The 19,788-nt window shown below is 40.0% G+C and overlaps 1 protein-coding gene across 9 annotated transcripts in view; it reads right to left on the bottom strand.

Moving 5' to 3' along the window:
• EVI5 (ecotropic viral integration site 5) overlaps positions 1 to 19,788 on the bottom strand; it is a 251,225-nt gene that overhangs the window by 94,030 nt on the left and 137,407 nt on the right. For all 9 annotated transcript variants that reach the window (XM_044001522.1, XM_044001517.1, XM_044001521.1 and 6 more), the window contains 5 exons: positions 13,689 to 13,823; positions 7,505 to 7,645; positions 6,826 to 6,984; positions 5,275 to 5,421; positions 44 to 139 (listed from right to left, as the gene is read on the bottom strand). In XM_044001522.1, coding sequence (XP_043857457.1) covers positions 44 to 139; positions 5,275 to 5,421; positions 6,826 to 6,984; positions 7,505 to 7,645; positions 13,689 to 13,823 — 678 coding nt within the window. The remainder of the gene's footprint in view (positions 1 to 43; positions 140 to 5,274; positions 5,422 to 6,825; positions 6,985 to 7,504; positions 7,646 to 13,688; positions 13,824 to 19,788) is intronic.

Here is a 19,788-nt window from a genome sequence, read left to right as displayed (position 1 = left end):
ACCCCATTACACTGAAAAGCCGCTGCTCTCTCCCACTTGGTACCTGGATCTCCAGTTCTGCGATATGTTGCCGCAGTTCAGCCACAGCAGCAATGCTGTCTGCTTCACGGAGACGTACTGCCATTACTTCTTCTTTATTCTGAGAGGGAGAAAGCAATGAAACACATATATACTTCTCTGTCTTAAATCCGTTCTAAATTCAGAAAGCAGGAAAAAGTTGCAGTGGTAAGGAAAATGTCTTTAAAACGACTTCACGTGCCATGCTATTATAACTAAACATATATCATAACAGCCCCTTAAATAAACGGGGATATTGTCTTGATATAATTTTCCATGGTTGCGTTTGAAGGTGGAAGAATAGTCAGTAAAGTTACAGAAATACATTCTGTGCCACGTTCCTGCACGCCAAATAATAATAGTTATGGTGGTGGTGGTGCCTTCTCCCAAACCCAAGTCCCTTGACACAGGAGCAGTTTTTATTGCTGTGGGTTATACCCCTACAGCGAAAATTAGAAATGTAACTTTTAAATAGCTTTTATGTCATAGCCTATGCAACATGATGACATGACAAAAGAAACCTCTCACCCTGAAAGGACCTTACATCTGCAGTCTTGTAATAATGGTTCTGGAATAGTCACTGGTGCTCTTCGAACAACTTAGTGATTCACAGGAAGGAAGTAAAGTTGATCTACTTGGTCAAGAGAGACTCGTGAGTGGAGACAGTTTGGACCTTTCAAATTAATTTATGTCCAATACAAAGTAGGTTATCAATGTTAATTGGCGCCAAGGCATGTGCTACCTAGAGACACTCTGGTGAGCTCTTGCTAGTCTCGCTATTAAGTCTCTAAATGACGCCACACTAAGTCTAGAGGATCCCTAATAAACCTACTAGTCAATAAAATGTTCTTATCATAATAAAATAGCTAAGAACTCTAATGTTTGGTGTTTTTTTTCCCCTAAAGCCTACTTAGTTTTTTATATTTTTGCCTGTTTTTCTAAAATTGCAATATTGGAGAATTAAAGGATTGGATCTCCAAATTTACCTATTAAGGATGCCTTTCATTTGATGAACTGACTCAAGTACAAATTAGAAATGCATTTCCCTGTATAGATTTTGGGACAAAAAAAAGTTTCAGCTTCAGATTAAGGATTGTGATAAAAATAATCCTCTAAACTGAAGCACTTAATTCTCTATTTTAATTGCTCCCCATATAATGTTTTTCCTTAATGAAGTGATTTTCCAAATACAGTTTTGGTAAAAAAACAAAAAACAAAACTAGAAGTATCTTAAAAGAAAAAATTCCACTCTTTTTGCACTTTATGTGATGATGAGAAGTAATTTAAAATTCTCAGGGCTCATATTCACCAGTCAAATTTACTGTTACAATCTAAAATTCATGTATATGAAGTGAGTTATATTGAGCATATGAGGACAGGACGATTACAAAAACTACTGTAACATACTGTTAATTCTAGCCATTATGACACACTGTCCCAGCTGTACTAGAATTCACTGCTGTTTAAACAGCATCCCTGACTCCTCAGCTGCCTTGCTTTCCCTCTCCATTGACCTGGCATTTAAGTGCTGTGCATTGTATTTACTCTTTGTTCTCCGTATCTACATATCTGTGTGCTTTATGCACATACACCCATCCTTGCTTCTTCCCAGTTAAAAGGCAAGCTCTTTGCAAGAAGGCATTGCTGCTGCCTTCCTCCTCTTTGCATCCTTAGGGCCTTGCAAGCTTCCTAGCTCCAGAAAGTGCAGGATACTGACTGATTAGAACAGTGAAATATACTATGACTGTACTGTGATGTGCCATGTAAAACACTTAATTGTCTAAGATAAATAGCCTCACTTGGGCACATAATGCAAAGGCAATGCTCAGAGATCCACAGAAATCATTACACACACTATAAGTATAAGGCCTAATAAATCCTTTCTCTTATAAGGCTTTGGGGATCCATTGGAATTATCACCTAGAACAGATTTCACAGATTCTCTTGAGTAAACAATGACAAACTTAAATCTTTGACTGTTGGCAGTATTCAATAAGTTTTGAATCTGTTCATTTCATTGACACAAAGAAAATCATTTTCATTGAGAAATTAATAAATTATTGACTTCAAGATAAAACTCATTTTGATTAATAAAATGCTAGGTAAAGCCTTTGACAAGTCATATTAATTCCAGCAACACTTATAAAAATAACAAAGTCATGGGTTTCTAACATGGCGTCCATGAATCTGAAGGGGTCCATGGACATATTAGATTTTAAGGAGTCTGTGAAGTTAGATGGGAAAAAAAAAAATCACAGTTATTTTCAGTAACGTCTAACCAACATTTAGCATTTCCTTCAAGTATGAATTATTTTAAAAATGTTATTCTAAGAAGGGGTCCACAGACTTTCCTAGAATGCAAAAGGGATCCAGGACACAAAAATGGTGAAGAATTCCTGCTTTACATAAAACTTAAAGGAAAGCGAGCACGTGCTGGCTCCAAGGTCTGGCGGGCTCTGTGCTCCTGACTGCCTGTGAATGCTGCCAAGCCTGTTCACTTTCACTTCCTTATTTTAACTACAGGATAAATGCTACTGGCCTATTAGCTCAGCAGTGAGGGCTACTGGGAGGGCTACTTTACATGCCTCCTCTGAAAACTGCAAAACCCTACACAGATATAAGGCTTGAAATCCTATGGATGAAAGTTAAAGCTGCTGGAGCAGCAAGAGACCTGGTGAAGCCGTACAAGTTAAACTGATGTAACTTCATTCAATAATTGTTTGGGGGGAAATGAGGTAAGTTATTTACCAAAAAGCTATTCTTTGGTGCGTACAAATTTCAGCCTCACATACAGATTTCTGTCATTGGAATTGTAACAGTTCTACATATTTATAAGGGTGTAATTTCATCTCTGGCTTTTAGTGACACTGATAAACCACTCAAGCTTCACTTGGGTTTGCAATGTCACCAGAACTAGTTGATGGAATTACAGCTTTCTATGCACCACTGAAAGTCTGTTATTTTCTTATCACAGAACAATAAAGCTGGAAGGAACAGCTAAGGGTCATTATTCCTTCCCCTCTTTCTAAGCAGGACTACAACTAAACTGGGCCTGGAAAGATTAATACCTAACCTATTTTTTAAAAATTCTACTGCCCTCAGTGATCCATTTTAAGGTTACCTATGCTCACTGTCAAGTGTATAGAGAGTTCAGAAAAATAACTGAACTACTTCCAAATCACAAAACTTTCTTCTTTTCTTTAAAAAAATAAATTTAGGGGCAACTAGGTGATGCAGTGGATGGAGCACCACCAGTCCAGGAGTCAGGAGGACCTGAGTTCAAATCTGACTTCAGCCACTTACTAGCTGTGTGACCCTGGGCAAGTCACTTAACCCCAACTGCCTCATAATAATAGTAATAATAATGATGATGACAACAACAGAAATAATAATAATAATAATTATTAATATTATTTTTATTATTGGTAGAAAGCCAAATGAGAAATAAGACAAAAGAAAAGTCTTTTGTCCTGGTGTAGACATGCACCTAACAAATTATGGACTTTACAATATATTTATTTGCTTTTACATAAATAAAATATTCTAGTACCAATTAAATAGTTTGCCAAAGTGAATTGAGAGCATGTTTCAGAGTCTGGAAGAGCTGGGTTTAATTCTTACCCCAGGGTGCACACTAACTGTGTGCCCCTGGGCTCTCACTTAACCTCTCAGTGTCCAAGGTAACCAGAAGATACAAGTTACAGAACAGCTGCCTATCTGCATTAGCTGAAGTCTCTACAATGAATGAAATCACAGTTTAACAAAACAAAAAACGAGTCTCAAACTACTCATAGGGAAAAAAAAGATGCAGATTCATTTTGGAGTTCTTAAGCGTTTCTTTCACATGCTCAGGTTTTCAGAAGGTAAGACTTATTTACACCTGCTAGAGCAATGATAAAAGGCAATCGGGGTTAAGTGTTATGTGTCTGAGGCTGAATTTGAACTCGGGTCCTCCTGACTCCAGGGCTGATGCTCCATCCACTGTGCCACCTAGCTGCCCCTAAAGAAGAGCTGGACACCTGACTGCACAACAACAACTGCATAACGCACTGATAAATTACAATCTTATCTATGTGGACACCCCCTATGCCAGTACAAACTGCACCCCAGCCACACCTTCTCGCTGTATGGGATTCTTATGGATACGATCATCTTTCCAAAGACTCCTCACAGAGAACCCACCCAACTGCCAGATGCTTTGGGGGGTTCTCTTCATATTTCATGAATATCAAGGCAGCATTCAGAGATGTCCCATTAACAAGCATTTATGAAGCACCTACTGTGTGTGAGCCACTGCGCTAATGCCCACCTGCTACCACTCACACTAGCTGCTACAAGTTTATGAAAGGTCTCCTATGGCAGTGTTAGTGTGTTTTGTTCCTCCTTAGCTCAAGCTTATTTTTATAGGTTTGAATCTACCTGCTCTTAATGTTCTTGGCACTTCCATCAGAGTATCAGTCACAGTGATGATCGAAAGTCTGGTTCAAGGCGTAAGAGAACAATTCCTTCACACAGATCCTGAGCCGTGGGAGCGCCCCTCACCACCACTCTTTTCGTTATACCCCTGCCCACTGCTTTGCCAGGCTTTGAGCACAGCAAGTGCTTCAAAAATGTCTTCGTATTCCTTCACACCCACCCACTGTTCTCTCCCTGCTTAACTCATCCCTGCCCTCTGCTTCTGGCTGAAAGCAGATCTCACCGTTTCTGTGCTGTTCCTTCCAGCTTTATTGTTTCTGTGCACAGTGATCCGTGGGCACATCTGCTTGTTCTGGCTCTGGCTCCCTTGGAAAGAGAACCATCGTTTGGATTTCGAGGCCTCCTTTACTTGGCCGCAGTCTAAAGGAAGATTGTTTTGGAGGGGTCGGGGGTTGCCCAGACCTGCAATGTCTTTAGCAGGGGCAATTCTCAGTGAGCAAAGGGACTTATCCAGGCTCACAAGGCCACTGAGAACCCAGGACCTGCAGTGCTTGTTCCTCAAGTATTCCACTACGTAGCCTGTGCAGTGCACTGAGAGAAACACCAAAGGAATGGTATAGGGTCGGCCTATTATAATAACCTATAATTATACTGTATTATTATAATGATAATAACATGGACTGCCTGAAGCTGAGCTTGGGCAGTGACGGCTTCCCTGGGCACATCAGACCCTGCTCTGGACAGGATGCAGGAGAAGACAGGCAGGTTAGTGAATCAGCATGAGGGTGACCCATCCTTTACCTTGTATTCCATCTCTGCTTGCCTGCGCCTTGCTTCACTTAACTGGGAGAGCAATTCTCTGTTCTCTGCAGAAAGACACTGTACCTTCCCCTGTAGGCTGCTCACCTCCTGCTCTGCTCTTCTTAAATGGTTGCTGTTGATTTGGTTCTAATCATTAAAAATAATATATAAAAGCAAGATAGAAGCGAGACATGAAATGTTAAAAAGCTGACATGTTCATTCTTTACTTACCTATTTTATTATGCAGGGCTTTACAAAATTTTTAGTGCCATTCATATGCCAACTGCACTTAATACATATTTGAAAATTTATGAAAAAAAATTTTAAATAGAATTTTGAAAGAGTCAAAAATCTTAGTCTAATATTTAACCATTAAAGTATTAGAGATGAGAGATTTTAAACCAATAGTTTAGTTTAGTAATTCTGCAATAACTAAATTTAACCTTCAAAAATACACAATGCTCCCTTCTTCTTTTTCTTCTTCTTTTTTTTTTAAGTGAAGCAATTAGGGTTAAGTGACTTGCCCAGGGTCACACAGCTAGTAAGTGTTAAGTGTCTGAGGCCGGATTTGAACTCAGGTCCTCCTGACTCCAGGGCTGGTGTTCTATCCACTGCGTCACCTAGCTGCCCCTCTCCCTTCTTAAAACACATTGTAATTAATGTGCACATAGTCTAATAAGTAAGCACTAAGATTTCTGTATTACTTCATTTCAAAAACAGATCCCCAGAGCCTAAGAGAAAACTGTAAAGCATTATACAAACATAAACTCTTCTAAGTGACTTCAGGGGACAAACCTTTCTTTTCCATCAATGAGGAAAAGCTCCACACTAATAGGGGCAACGAAGTGTCTGTCAAAGCCTGAGCTCTGAGAAGAGGAAGGAACTGAAGAGGGGAGATAGAGGAAAACAAGTTAAGGAGTGGAAACTCTTACTCTACCCACTGCGTGGAGATCCTGCTTAAGGCCAGGACCCTTTGCCCCTTCCATCATTTTTATCATTTGAGGCACATTCTTCCTCTCCAGAAACCTTTCCTTAGATCACACGCTTTCACAGAGGTCCCATCCAAGGAGCCCCTTATTGTCGAGATATCTGAAAACCAGCTTTTTACAAGTGCCAGCATGTAGGGCACACACAACAGAGTAATTGACTGGTTTAAGGGCGCCCCCTGCTGACTGACTGAAAACAAGCTTCAAGTCAAAATCCCCTTCACAGCAGATGGTATTGCTGAAAGATGACTCTACACTACATGAAAACAAACATCCTTCTCCAAGCTCCTTCTATCCAGATGTACTGTACCATGATAGTAACCAGGTCACGTTACCTTAAACATGGTTTTATTTGGAGAGGAGCAGGATCTTTGGGCTAGTATTTTCCAACATGACATATATAGAGAGCCAGTGTGGCTGACCTTGGGTAACTGTTTAAAACCTCTTTAGACATATGGCCAAGCACGGGAGCCTTGGAGAAGACGCCTGCCACACGAGCATTTATCTGGTTTTCTACACCCACAGTCTTTATCCACAGCTTTCATCATGGTTTTTTCCCTCATACCTGAGTTTCCATCTCCATCATCCTCTGCTTGATTTCTTTGATCTCTGCTTGAGTTTCAGCCTCTCTAAGCCGTATGGTCATCAGTTCATCCTGCAATTCATTCACTGCATTCTTCCTGGGCGGGTCTTTCCATCTCCCAGTGGTTCGAGCCAGATGGCGCTAAAACACGAACACCGTGAGTCTAACACACCACACACAAGTTCTCCAGTCAAGTTGAAAGCCATTACAACACTGTCACAAACATGTCAATGAACACGGTATGGTTTGAATACATTAAAGATTTTTTCATTCTATAATAAAAAAATTCTTGGTGGAAAAAGTATTTATCATAACAAGATTTAGCCTAAGCTATTATCATTCTAGGATCAATCCATTTTAAGCTCAGGCCGTATGAAATGTTTACTGCACCCCTGTGCTTGATGCACAACTCTGGCCAACACTGGATGTAGAGTGTATGAGAAAGGAATTCTTAAGAAAGTTACAAAACCAAGGTAATAATATTACTTCCTATCAGTTTAAACACGGCCTTAGATTTCTTGCTTCCAGGACGCTTTCATCTGTCTGAATTCCTTTTAAGTTCTGTAGGTCTACTCCCCTGGCCCCAGGCCCAACCCAAACCCCCCAGTTCATATGGCTGTGCACAGTCATCCTTGTGCATGAGGCAGAACAGAGCACCCACCTGCCAATGTTCTTCCAAATCTTTCACCTGCTGCCTCAGTTCTTTCAACCCCATTAAAGCTTCTGCCTCTCTCAGTTTCACCGCGATTAATTCCTCCTGAAGACTTGCAATATTATTCTCATCAGGCAAGGAATTGTTTCTCTGAAACAAGGAAAAAGATTAGACTTAATGAAGGGACTCGTCTACCTGAGAGCTACTTTGCAGCAGAGCCCGAGCCTGGTTTATTCTGTTTTCGCCTGTCCCTGTAACTTCACTGGTATAGGAAGCTTCCTGTGAGAAAACTGCCTCTGCCAATGCAGACTGAGGACCACCCTGCAATGGAAGAGTCTCCCGGGACAGTGGGAGGGCGAGTGCTCTGCTCAGGGTCACCGAAGCAGTGTGCATCACAGGAGAGACTTGAAACGGATGTTCCCGACTTCTAGATCAGCATTTTATTCGTGATATTTCTCTCTCATTCTTTGACTTTATAATCGTTATTACTTGAAAAAAATGCACTGCCCTTTCCTTTGTCCATCGCCCACATCAGCCGGGCCCTCATAGAGCTTGCTGACTGGCCGCTGCCAGGCCAGCCACAAGAGACGGCAGAACTGCAAGCAGATGGGAGTGTGTGTCTCTTATACATTAGCGAGTCATATGAATACACACCATTCATGGCATCAGACAAAGAGGAGAGGGCTGCTTGTTCCCAAGTCGTTGGTGATATAAAAAAAGAAAGGTATGCTTTTAAAGAAAATGTAGGGAATGTGTGTTAAAAGGAACACACTTTGCTTGGGATGTGAAACAAAGAAGAGGAGCAAAAAGCCCTTGGAGCAATTTCAGGCAGAAACAAGACACTGAAGGAAAACAGCTGTTGTAAAGCGATGCTGAAGTTCATGTTGGGGTCAGATGCAGCAAATGGAGAATTAGGACAAAGTGAGGCTGGTTACACCCATTCTTACCACCTGTCCCTCCCCCCCCCATATGATGAGGACAGCCTTCGGAGGCCTCACTGCCACCTTGAAGGGATCACTGTGGACTCACGAGGATTCCAGAGAGTTTATGGTCCTTTGCAAAGCCCGGTAAGGCCTTGAGCCTTACAGGAAGTAGGTTGTCTCCTCCCAGTTCTATGTTGCTGGGAGGTTGTCCTGGGAATCCATGGTGTACAGAGCTGGGGGCAGGGGGGGTAGGGGAGGCGGGGGGGGGGGGGTGCCAGTTACTAGCAGGGAGTGTAAGGAAGTAGCTCATCTTCCAAGCTAGCCTAAATATGGGGTTCCGTTCCAGTGCTTCACACATCTGCTAAAAAAAAACAGGTCATCCTATGACTCTACTAAGGGGACTTCGAGCAAGAGGATTCTTCTGGAGCACTAACCCTTCTGCATCGATCCACTTCTAGTACATACCTGAACAAAATGACCCCTCTCTCCACCAGTGACTAGCTTTTTTTTTTTTTTTTTTTAAGGCAATGGGGGTTAAGTGACTTGCCCACAGTCACACAGCTAGTAAGTGTCAAGTGTCTGAAGTCACATTTGAACTCAGGTACTCCTGAATCCAGGGCCGGTGCTTTAACCACTGCGCCATCTAGCTGCCCACAGTGACTAGCTTTTAAGGATCCTCCTAGTGTTTACTCTATGCCCATTCACTTCTTCTGTTGTCATGCTGAGAAGTTATGAGATGGCCACTTGTTGGAGAGTTCCCAAATGATACTCATGTTTCAAGTAGGGGCTGATGCCCTCCAGCCCCTTCCAATGCTAAAAGAATCATAAGATTCTAGTCACTGATAATGGTGTTTGAGAAAATCCTCAGAGTAAGTCAAAGGTTTTTTTCTTATCATTTTAGCATTGGAAGGGAGTCTGGAAGTCATCAGCCCCTACTTGAAGCAGGGTATTCTGTTCTGAGGCAGCTATAGGGCGAAGGAAAGTAGAGAAGAACTAATTTACCTGTCTATAACAGAACCAGGCAGGCTATAAGGAAATGAATTTGTAGTTCCAAATTTTGGAGCTTTTAAAAAAAAAATGTAAACGTCCAATGACCCGGCAAAATAACTTCTGCAAAAGACCGAGGGAAGCGTGACACTGATTTTAGTCAACAGCAGAGGGTTAGGCTCTGTGCTTTGTCTTTCACACGACAAGACCATATCTTTCAAGATCTTGATCCAGCTTGCTTTTAAGACCAATTTGATAAAACAGAATATATAATTAGCACTAATGGCTATAACAATTATTCAGCTACCTAGAAGTAATGAGCTTGCTGATAGCCATTTTAACTCTTCGGCACACATTTTATTATTCACAGTCAGATAATGATACTTCTAGAACACTGATATTACGAAGAGGAGCCACTTTGTTGTAGGGAGAAGGTTGGCATCATAGAGGAGGCACATGATCTCTCACAGGCAATGCAACCCATTCTCCTCCTGCTTAATTCTGGTCCAAACTCATCTGTTTACAGTATGTCTCGAAGTATGAATCCTGATTATATTAAGCTGGCCGACTAATTGCAACTTAGTTTTTCCTGGCTGGGGAAACTCTCTTGAAGTGTCATGGATCTCTTCCCCAAGGCCCTACAACTATCCAGGACTTAATGTAACCGGTAAGCTCTTGTCACCAATCAGAAGCATGTTAATGACTTTATCATCTATACAGAATTCATCCTTGGTCTGGACTTTGTGCTGAATACTCTCTACAATGGTGGGAAAAAAATCACTTCTTTTTTATGTTTTGCATGATATTAATAATCAGAGGTTTGAACAAGTTTCCGTTGTTATAACGCTCCAGGATCTTACATAATGTTGACATGTGTTTAGGAAACATAACTGTAAGAAAGACTTTATTACTTTGTTCTACCAAATCTAATTTTTTTTACAGCCAACAATTAATAAATTCTCATATGTAAAGATTCTAAGTCTGTTTTCAAATTTCATAATGCTGTAATTCCATTATTCTTATTGAATAACCAGCTCTTCATCATTAGCTGAGGATAAATAGCTCAAGTGGTCATTTTCCCTACAATTAATTTCTATATTCAATATTTTGTGCTATCAGCAATATGAGCGAGACACTATGGTACAACTGAAAGAGTACTATCCCAACTCTAACACTTCCTGTGTGACTTTGGGCAAGTCCCTTCATCCCTCTGGGCCCCAATATCCTCATCAGAAAAAGAACAAATGGATTAATCTAACAATAAATAAGCAATTATTTAAATGCCACTGTGGGATACAAATGCACTAGAAAGAAATAAAATAGGGGGCAGTTAGGTGGCACAGTGGATAAATACCAGCCCCGGATTCAGGAGGACCTGAGTTCAAATTCAGCTTCAGACACTTGACACTTACTAGCTGTGTGACCCTGGGCAAGTCACTTAACCCTCAATGCCCTGCCAAAAAAAAAAAAAAAAGGAAAGGAAAGAAAAAAAATTAAACAGTCCCCACCTTCTAGGAGCTCACTTTCTATCAGAGTAAACAACATATGCACATATAAAGAGCAAATATATACAAATATATGCTAAGTAAATACAAGATAATGGGGGGGGGAGGAAACAGACATTAGCAGTACAGTAATCCATCCTAAATCTTGTCAAGCTCTTGGAAATGGACATGGATCTCTTCCAGGAGCTCTTAAGTATCCCAGGGCTTGATGTAACCAGCAGTGCTGAGCCCACAATGGGCTCTTAGGGAGTCTTTGTTGACTGAATGATGACTAGCCCATCTCTTTTTTTTCATATTACGTGTCCTTGATCTTTCACTCCACTTTTTGTAAACAAGTGATGACTAGTAATATGCTGCTGCCCATTTAAGATACAATGTGTCCTTGGGTCCCTTACAACTTTAATTTAATCCCTAAAGTCATAGCATTCGTGAGTTACAGTCCCACTGCATCAACTAGAAAATACTGTTAAACTGATGGGCATTTGTGGCACCAACAGTTTGGCCTGAATGAAAATACTGTAAAATTGACCAAATGTGACCTGGCAAAATTTCCTCTTATTACTCAACTTTGGACCCAGCTCCCTCATACTCTCTCCTTCTGTCTTCCTCTTTCTGTTTTCTTGTTTAACCTTCCCTTATACTCCCTCACTCTTCTCTTACTACTCCTTTCTCTTTCCCTATCCCTTCTTCCTATAAAGATACACAAATATATCATGAGCCAACTCTGAGTAATTCATTCACTTTAGCCTGCCAATATAGATAGGTGGACCATCTTTTGAATATTCATGGGGATTTCAGGGAGGAAGCTTCATAGTTCTGGGGCTCAATGAAATCATTCCATCTTTGGAAAGGAGGACTTGCAAAACAAGACCCCCGTTTGGTCTCTGTGTAGGACATTTTCCAAAAGAGTGACAAACCCTTTAAGTGAACACAGTTCTTCCTTTCCATTACTGTCTTAATATTCGTAGATTATTAAATAAAATTATCACCATAATTGTATCTATTGTAGAATCTTTCATAAGTTTAAATGAAGGGTAGGAAACATTCTAAATAACAACAATAACTAGCACTTATTTTTGCCAGGTACTTTACAATTATTATTGTATTTGATCCTCACAATAACCCTAGAAGGTAGGCTATTATTATCCTCATTTTTACAGATGAAGAAACAGAGGCAAACTAGTGCCTGAAGCCAGATTTGAACCCAGGTCTTCCTGACTCCAGGCTCAGTTATCTCTGTGGCACCAGCTTCCTAAGAAGAAAACCTTTAAGTATGCACATTGTTCTATTAAGTCAAATAGTTTTAAAAATCCAACAGCAAGACAGTAGGATGTCCCATTCATTCTGTTTTCAGTGTGTTATGTTTAAAAGCTGACTGACAAATTGTACAGTGATTATGGATTTAGAGTTGGACATGACCTCGGGTGTTCCAGTCCAACCCTCTCATCATACAACTGAGTAACCTGAGGCCCACGGGGCTAAGACTTGAACAAAGTCACTCAAGTACTAACTAGCAGGAACAAGACTGGAACCCAGTTCCTCTAATTCCAAATCGAGCACTCACTGGACAGCCCGAAGTTCACACTGTCACCAACTAGATCCTTGGTTGGTCGTGAATTAGTCTGGCCAGGCCTCTCAACTTCCTTCAGGATAACTGGGAGACTCTGTGATGCTACAGATATCTCTTCAAAGAATTTTGGATCTGAAATGCTTGTATAAGTATCTAGTAGATTCAAATGTTGTACCACAGAGCATTAGAAGCTAATTATTCAAATAACCACCAAACTTGGTTCCGAAGAATACTCGTAACTAATGCAAAAACAGCATCACACAATCAGCATTTTTGCAACCAAAGGAAAAATGGGAGAAAGGATAAAAAACTTTGTAGTAAAAGAATCACCAGATACCTACATCACTCCATACATGAACATTAGAACAGGCCCTGTGGAACACCTGGTTTTACAAAAATACATGGCAATGGGTACATCAAAAATAAGTCAGTAACAAAACCGATTACTGGGTTAGCTTAATGCATCAACTGTTGGGTTTGCTGGAGATTGTGTTATTTAAGACTGGCTTTTTAAATACTGGGGAGTATTTGCCACACACAGCAATTGTTGTCTTGTTGTAATTGATGTTGCAGCATGGTAATGAATACAGAACAGATCTACCCACAGAGATGTTTCTCAGTTTTCTTTGGGAACAAAATAGCAATTATGGAAAACCCAACATGCCTTTTCCATATTATTTTAGTTGCTAAGACTTCCAGAGCTTAACTCAGGGCTCGAATGGCATTTGGCTTCTCTCAAGTCCTTGGCAAGAGCTCATCTCTTTACTCCACTTTAGACAGCTTCTGTGCCATTTCCACCCCCAACCGTCCCATTCTACATGGGCTTTTGGGTTGTAATGTGCCTCAAATCCCTTCAGAATCAGGCAGAGTACACATTCTAAAGAAACGACGAGCAATGAGAGGACTTTGTTATGATTTACTAAGACCCCATGACAATGAAATCACAGAGGAGATTTTCTGAGAAAGAGTCATTTTCTAGTTTCCTTCTCTCAGGACCTATTCGAACAGGCAAAACCCTGAAGATTAAGCTGTATTCACTCATTAATTGAACATCTTCTCCAGTCCTAGCACTGTGAATTTTGGGGTTTAATTTTTGAATGAAAGTGCAGAGATATTTTGGGAGAAGCCCTTTGAAAACTGCGATGTGCTATATGAGAATGTGATATTCTAACAGCAACAGTGTTCAGTTGAACATTTACTATTATTACCTTTTCAATATCTAGAACTTTATCCTGCATCTCCTTCAGGGCACACTGAGACTCGGCTTCATTCAGTCTGGCTTGAACCAACTCCTCCTCCAGCTGTAGCACAAACTTTTCACTGTAGCGGGAACTGCATTTGTGCTACAAGTTATAGATAAAACACGTCAAAGTTGTAAGGAAACAGAAACACTTTGAAAACCGGAAATACATTTAAATATTTTTAATTGTATACTTATTAATTATGTTGAAATCCAGTCAATGGCAAACCCTTCCCCCCCAGCCCCAACTTCATCTCAGTCAACAGATATTGCCAAATATTCCTCAAAATAGCAAAAAAAAAAAAAAAACAAAACCTAACTGCAATGTCCAGAGAGTGTATCTGGCATAAATTAACCATTAATTCATAAATTAATAATAAATAATTTAACAACTAACAGAAACTTCATTTCCTAAAATCATAACTGTTTGCACCATGGGTTATGGATTATGGATGCTACAATTTTACTTCAAACTATCCCATAACAAAACATAAATGAGAAAAAAAACCAGCCATAATCATTTGAACCTGAACAACAAAAATGTGTTTATCCTTGAAAATCAAGGTTTCCATAAAGGGCAGTTATAGCTTCTAGAAAAAGAAAACAAAGAAAACGCTGATGTTCCAATAAAAAACAAAGTAGGAAATGAAACATGAAAGATTCCAATTCCTTTTCCCATTAAAAACTGCTCTATTCATTATGACACAATCAATGTCAGGCAAACACAAGTACAATGCAGAAGAGATCTGACTAGCTGTTTAAAAAATCAATTTGAATAATTTAATCACTACAGTTACAGTATTTATTAATTTTGCATTTTAAAGACTGTAAGTTGGAAAGGATAATAGTTCTTTAATTTCAAAAGAAATTCTTATGGAATTAGTTCTCTATTAAATACTTATCAACATGGTAACACTCAAAAACTACTAAATATGAAAAAAAAACCCCACCCAAAACCCTCTAATGATGAGCTGGGCCATAACGTGATCTACCTCAATAGTACATTTTCACTTCCAATTAAGATGCAACTTTAATGTGAACACACAGATAGTTAACTGTATTTCTCTCTCACAATTCCTTATAGAATTTTTTCAAGTAATACGACGACTCTTTTAAAGAAGTACAAGAACATTACAATGGAGTAAATTCATTACTTACCTTTAAAAATCAATTAAATGGTTTTATTGAAAATACAGTCCCATTAATGGGAACACATTTTTTAAAAAAATGAAACAAATGGGAATGCTATAATTCTACTGAAGAATTTTACCAGCATTAAGAGCTCAATTAGTCCTGACAAACATGGCTCAAGCCTCATTTGCAAAGCATCAATAAAATTTTACCCCAAAACAGTCTCTAACAGTTGAAACTTCAGTTAAAAAAAAAAAAAAGACACCATCTTTTACATATCAAAATGGCAGCTCATCACCAGCAAAGAGTGCCATTATTTTTTTTTTATAATGGCAGTGATGGACGTGCAATCTGCAAGGCATATACAAGCCTCTCAAGAGCTCATATAAAAACCCAACCGATGATGCATTGGCACTTCACTGAAAGAGTATTAATCAATTATGAGATGCCTATACTAATGTTGGGTGGTCAAATTTTTATTACCCCATGAGTTGTACGTACCATACACTTGGGAAATGCATTATTCTGAGTCACTGTTTATGCATGACAACTTTCAAACTTACTATTTTGGCTGGGAATTCTGTATAAAGATGTATTACTTCCCTGCTTTCTCAGAAAACAGCGGAAAATTGGCATTAAATCATTTCCTACTGGGAGGTTTATCTGTGCTCTGCCCCCAACTGTGGATTTCCCTCAAGCCTCTGTCCTGAAGGCTTTTCTCTCTCTACATCTTCACTCTTGGTGATCTCATTGGCTCCCAAAGATTTAATAGTCATTCATTCATTCATTCATTCATTCATTCATTCATTCATTCATTCATTCATTCCCTCCCCCCCACACACACATACCTTCTCTGTTTATGTGTATTTCTCAGCTACTTCAGTACCTCGACACTTTATTTTACTACTTATTCCTTTAATCATAATCTTTTATTGACAATTTTGCCCTTCAAAGCCTCAGCCCTGATCACTCCTACCATCTGCTGCCTTCATTCCTACACCTGTACTGCTCAACAAAGCTCAAAAAGATCATGAAAACTAGGTTTATTTCTATTTCCCCAATTAATCCCACCCTCCATAGGGGCTCTTCCAAACCTCATCCTCCTCACACTTCTCACAGCTCTTTTTTACCCCAACTCTGCTAAGAATCTTGCCTCATATTTCACTAAAAAAAAAAAAATCAAGGCCATTTGCTGAGTGTTCCCTCTTCTCCTCCCTACTCATCTCATTTCACCCATGTCTTCTCCCTTTATCACTCCCTTTCCAGCTCACATAAAAAGAAGTGGCCTTTCTCCTTGTCAAGGACAATCCCTATAAGTGAGATCTTGTTCCACCCCGTCTTCTCCAGCAGACTGCCCTCTCTAGAATCCTCATTGACTCGCTTATCTGCAATCTGTCCCTAACGGATGCTTCCCTACTGCCCACATACCCCATGTGCCACAATGCTCAAAAACCCTCACTTGATCCATCTATCCCTTTTATCATCCCAAAGTTCTCTTCCCTTTTGTGGCCTAACTACTCAAGAAAGCAGACTCTCTTTCCTATACTCTCACTCACCTTCCAAACTGGAACCTGTTCTCTTCGGTTACCAAATTAATTGCCAAATCTAATGGCCTTTTTCTCAATCCCCATTCTTCTTGATTTTCTTGAAACTCTTGGTACTGCCAATTATCCTTTTCAACTCTTCTGAGTTTTCTGTATGAATTTCTCTCTTGGTTCTGCTCCTAACTAGTCCTTCTTGTTCTCCTCTGTGGGATCTTTATCCAAATCATGCCTCATAGTAGGGGGTCCTCCAAGGCTCTATCCTGGGCCTTCCTCTTCTTCTATGCTATTCTACTTGCTGATCTCATGAGCTCCTGTGGATTCAATTTTTATCTCTAAACTGATGATTCTCAGATCTATTTATCTAGTTCTAACCTGCTTCCACACCCTTTCCAGAACTGCTATTTATTCATGCCTCCCCTATCTTATACTTGTAAAGCTAAAGTTTTTAACAATATTTTATTTTTCCCACTTCCATGATTTAAAAAAAAATACTTATCCCTAATTGAGTTCTGCTTTGTTAGATTCAGCTCAGCACTCTAGCCTGCCAAAACCTTTTACAGACTGACTCTGTCATCCACTTTGTTAGGTCTCCCTCCTACTTTTGTGTCATCTGTAAAGGAGCATACCATATATGCCTTTATTGGAGTCACTGATTTTAAAAAAAGTAAAAAAGTATAGGGCCTTAGATCCTTTGCACATTGTGCTGGACACTTCTCACTCTGCTAACACTGAACTTTTAATGGCTACTGCCTTTCTTTCTAGATGTTTGCCAACCATCTCTGTGATGATCTATATTAGAATTTTCCCAGGAATCCAAGTCAAGTTCACTGGCCTTGAGCTTTCAAACTATTTCCTTCTCTTTCCTCTTCCTAATTAAAACCAAACCAAACCAAAACAAAACAAAAAATAAACACCAAGGACATTTGTCCTTTTCCAATCTTTCTTGTTTTCTACGACCTTTCAAATATCACCTCTTACTTAACAGCTCTTTCCTTATCTTGGGTACCAATTCCCTATTATCATTTCTGTCCTTTCCAGTGTAGAGGACATTCTCCCTTGCAGAGAAAACATATAAAATGAGGAACAAGTAGCTTTGCCTTCTCCTTGTCCTACTACCCCAAGCAAGGGTCCTCTCTCGTCTCCAATCCCCCCACCCCGAATAAAGCTAATGACATCCTCTTGGATGTCTTCCACTTCCCTGGTTTGCCTCAGCTCATTTTGGGCTTGCCATCCCTTACAAGAGTTTTACATGGACTGCCACATCCCTACATTCATTCATCTTTGTCACCTGGCCCTGTTTCCATCTTGTGGACATTTGTTTTTTAAACCTAAATTGGCTGGTGAATTCCCTGTGCACCCACAATGAACTCTTCAGACACATCCTAATTATAGTCTTAAAGCGTTGCCCAGAGCACTGAAAGGGACACAGCACATGTATCCTGGCATACCTTGCACGTGTGAGTCTGCAAGGGTAACTGGTGGTTTGTATGTTATCAATAAACTTATTGGTTAGCAATAGAAGACAGAGGTCTGGAGATACAGAACTTTCAGCATAGTAAGGTGGATGGGATCTCTGGGAATAGGCTGAGCTTCCTTACTTACAATGTGGTCTTTGAGACACAAGGAATCTACTGGGCCAGTCATATGGATTCTGTATTGAGGGAGTTCTGGTATTAATCCTCTATAAGTAATTGGACAGGCAAAGGAAAACACAGGGATCACTGGGGTTTGGTGTTAGAAGCAGAGGCTTGGCTAGAGCTAAACTTGGCCTCAGGGAAATGAGATAATTCTAGAAGGAACATGGAGGTTCATCAAATCACCAGGAGCATTCTGTGAGGGCAGGTGTCCATGACCTTTTTTGTGCCTGCCAAGGACCTCTCTGGCAGGCTGATGAAGCCTGTGGACCTTATCTCAGAATCATGTTCTCAAATGAATAAGAAAAAAGACTTGAGATTGCAAAGTTCCACTGAAATATAATCTAAATCTAGTCATATATATATATATATATATATATATATGTATGTATAAATGTAAATAAGTTACACTGAAATAGAATTTACAATTTTTTTAAAGAGTTCACAGCACCTCGGTTAAGAACTTTGTGAGCCAGGGGTGCTAACAGTAGTAGAATCCAATGGGACTGAGATAACGTTCCCAGCTCTAGCATTTCAGCCTGTTGACACACAAAGACAATTAAATATGTGAACAAGCAGGACAGAGAGGAAAAGAATATGGGGGGTGGGTAGGAAAGGTCAGGGTCAGTTAAACCAAACCCAGAGAAAGTAGGAAGATCTAGCATGGATCCAAGAAAATGGGCAAATGGACATTTTAAAAGTTTGATGGTACAGTGCTGAATCTACATGTATCTGTATTTGTCCAGAAGTCTGGATGTGGCCAGAAATGCAAACTGACCATTTCAGTGAATTCTACTGGACAGGAGTTAAGAGGGGGTGAGGTGGTGATCTGAATGACAAACTAAAGAATGCTATGGATTTTGAAATTTGCTTACTGATTTTTTTGTATGATCAAATAGCTCTTGATAGACTTCTGACACCTGATCAGCTAGTTATACCATTGGATTTATGGATTAAGATCCACCTTGCAGTTATAGACAGAGCTAGATTCTTCTCAAATCAGAGAGGGCAGATGAGATGTAGGTGGCTGGTGAAGCTAATGAGCAAAAACATCTGTCCATTGTTTTATGTCAGCAAAACTAGTAATTAGCAACAAGAGCCACTAGGTGGTGCAGTAAATAAACCACTGCACCTACAGCCAGAAAGACCTGGGTTCAAATGTGACTTCAGACACCAGCTGTGTGATCCTGGACAAATCACTTCACTGCTATCTGCCTCAGTTTCCTCAACTGTAAAATGAAGACAATAATCTACCTCCCCAAATTGTTGTGAAGATCAATTAAGAATATATTTGGGTGTGATGCTATCTATGTTTTATTGTATTTTTATTTATTTTGTAAAATATTTCCCAATTATCATTTCCTCTGGTTCTAGTAACACTAGGGCGTGTTGCTGGCCACATCTTCAGGCCTGGTGCTTGACACCTCTGATCTCCAAGTCCTTCATTTTACAGATAAGAAAATTTAGGACCAGGGAAGTGAAATGCCTTGCACAGAGTCAATGGCAGAGCTGGTATTTGAGCCTAAATCCTCTGACACCTGGGCAATTAGATGGCACAGTGGATAGAGCACTGGGCCTAGAATCAGGAATACTTATCTTCTTGAGTTAAAATCCAGCCTTAGACACTCACTAACTGTGTGACCCTGGACAAGTCACTTAAACCCTGTTTGCCTCAGTTTCCTCATCTGTAAAATGAGCTGGAGAAGGAATGGCAAACTATTCCATTATCTTAGTCAAAAGACCCCAAATGGTGTCATGA

The sequence above is a fragment of the Dromiciops gliroides genome, chromosome 4 (genome assembly GCF_019393635.1).
Source record: "Dromiciops gliroides isolate mDroGli1 chromosome 4, mDroGli1.pri, whole genome shotgun sequence".
Taxonomy (NCBI): Eukaryota; Metazoa; Chordata; class Mammalia; order Microbiotheria; family Microbiotheriidae; genus Dromiciops; species Dromiciops gliroides.
This window is presented reverse-complemented; position numbering and strand designations above follow the sequence as displayed.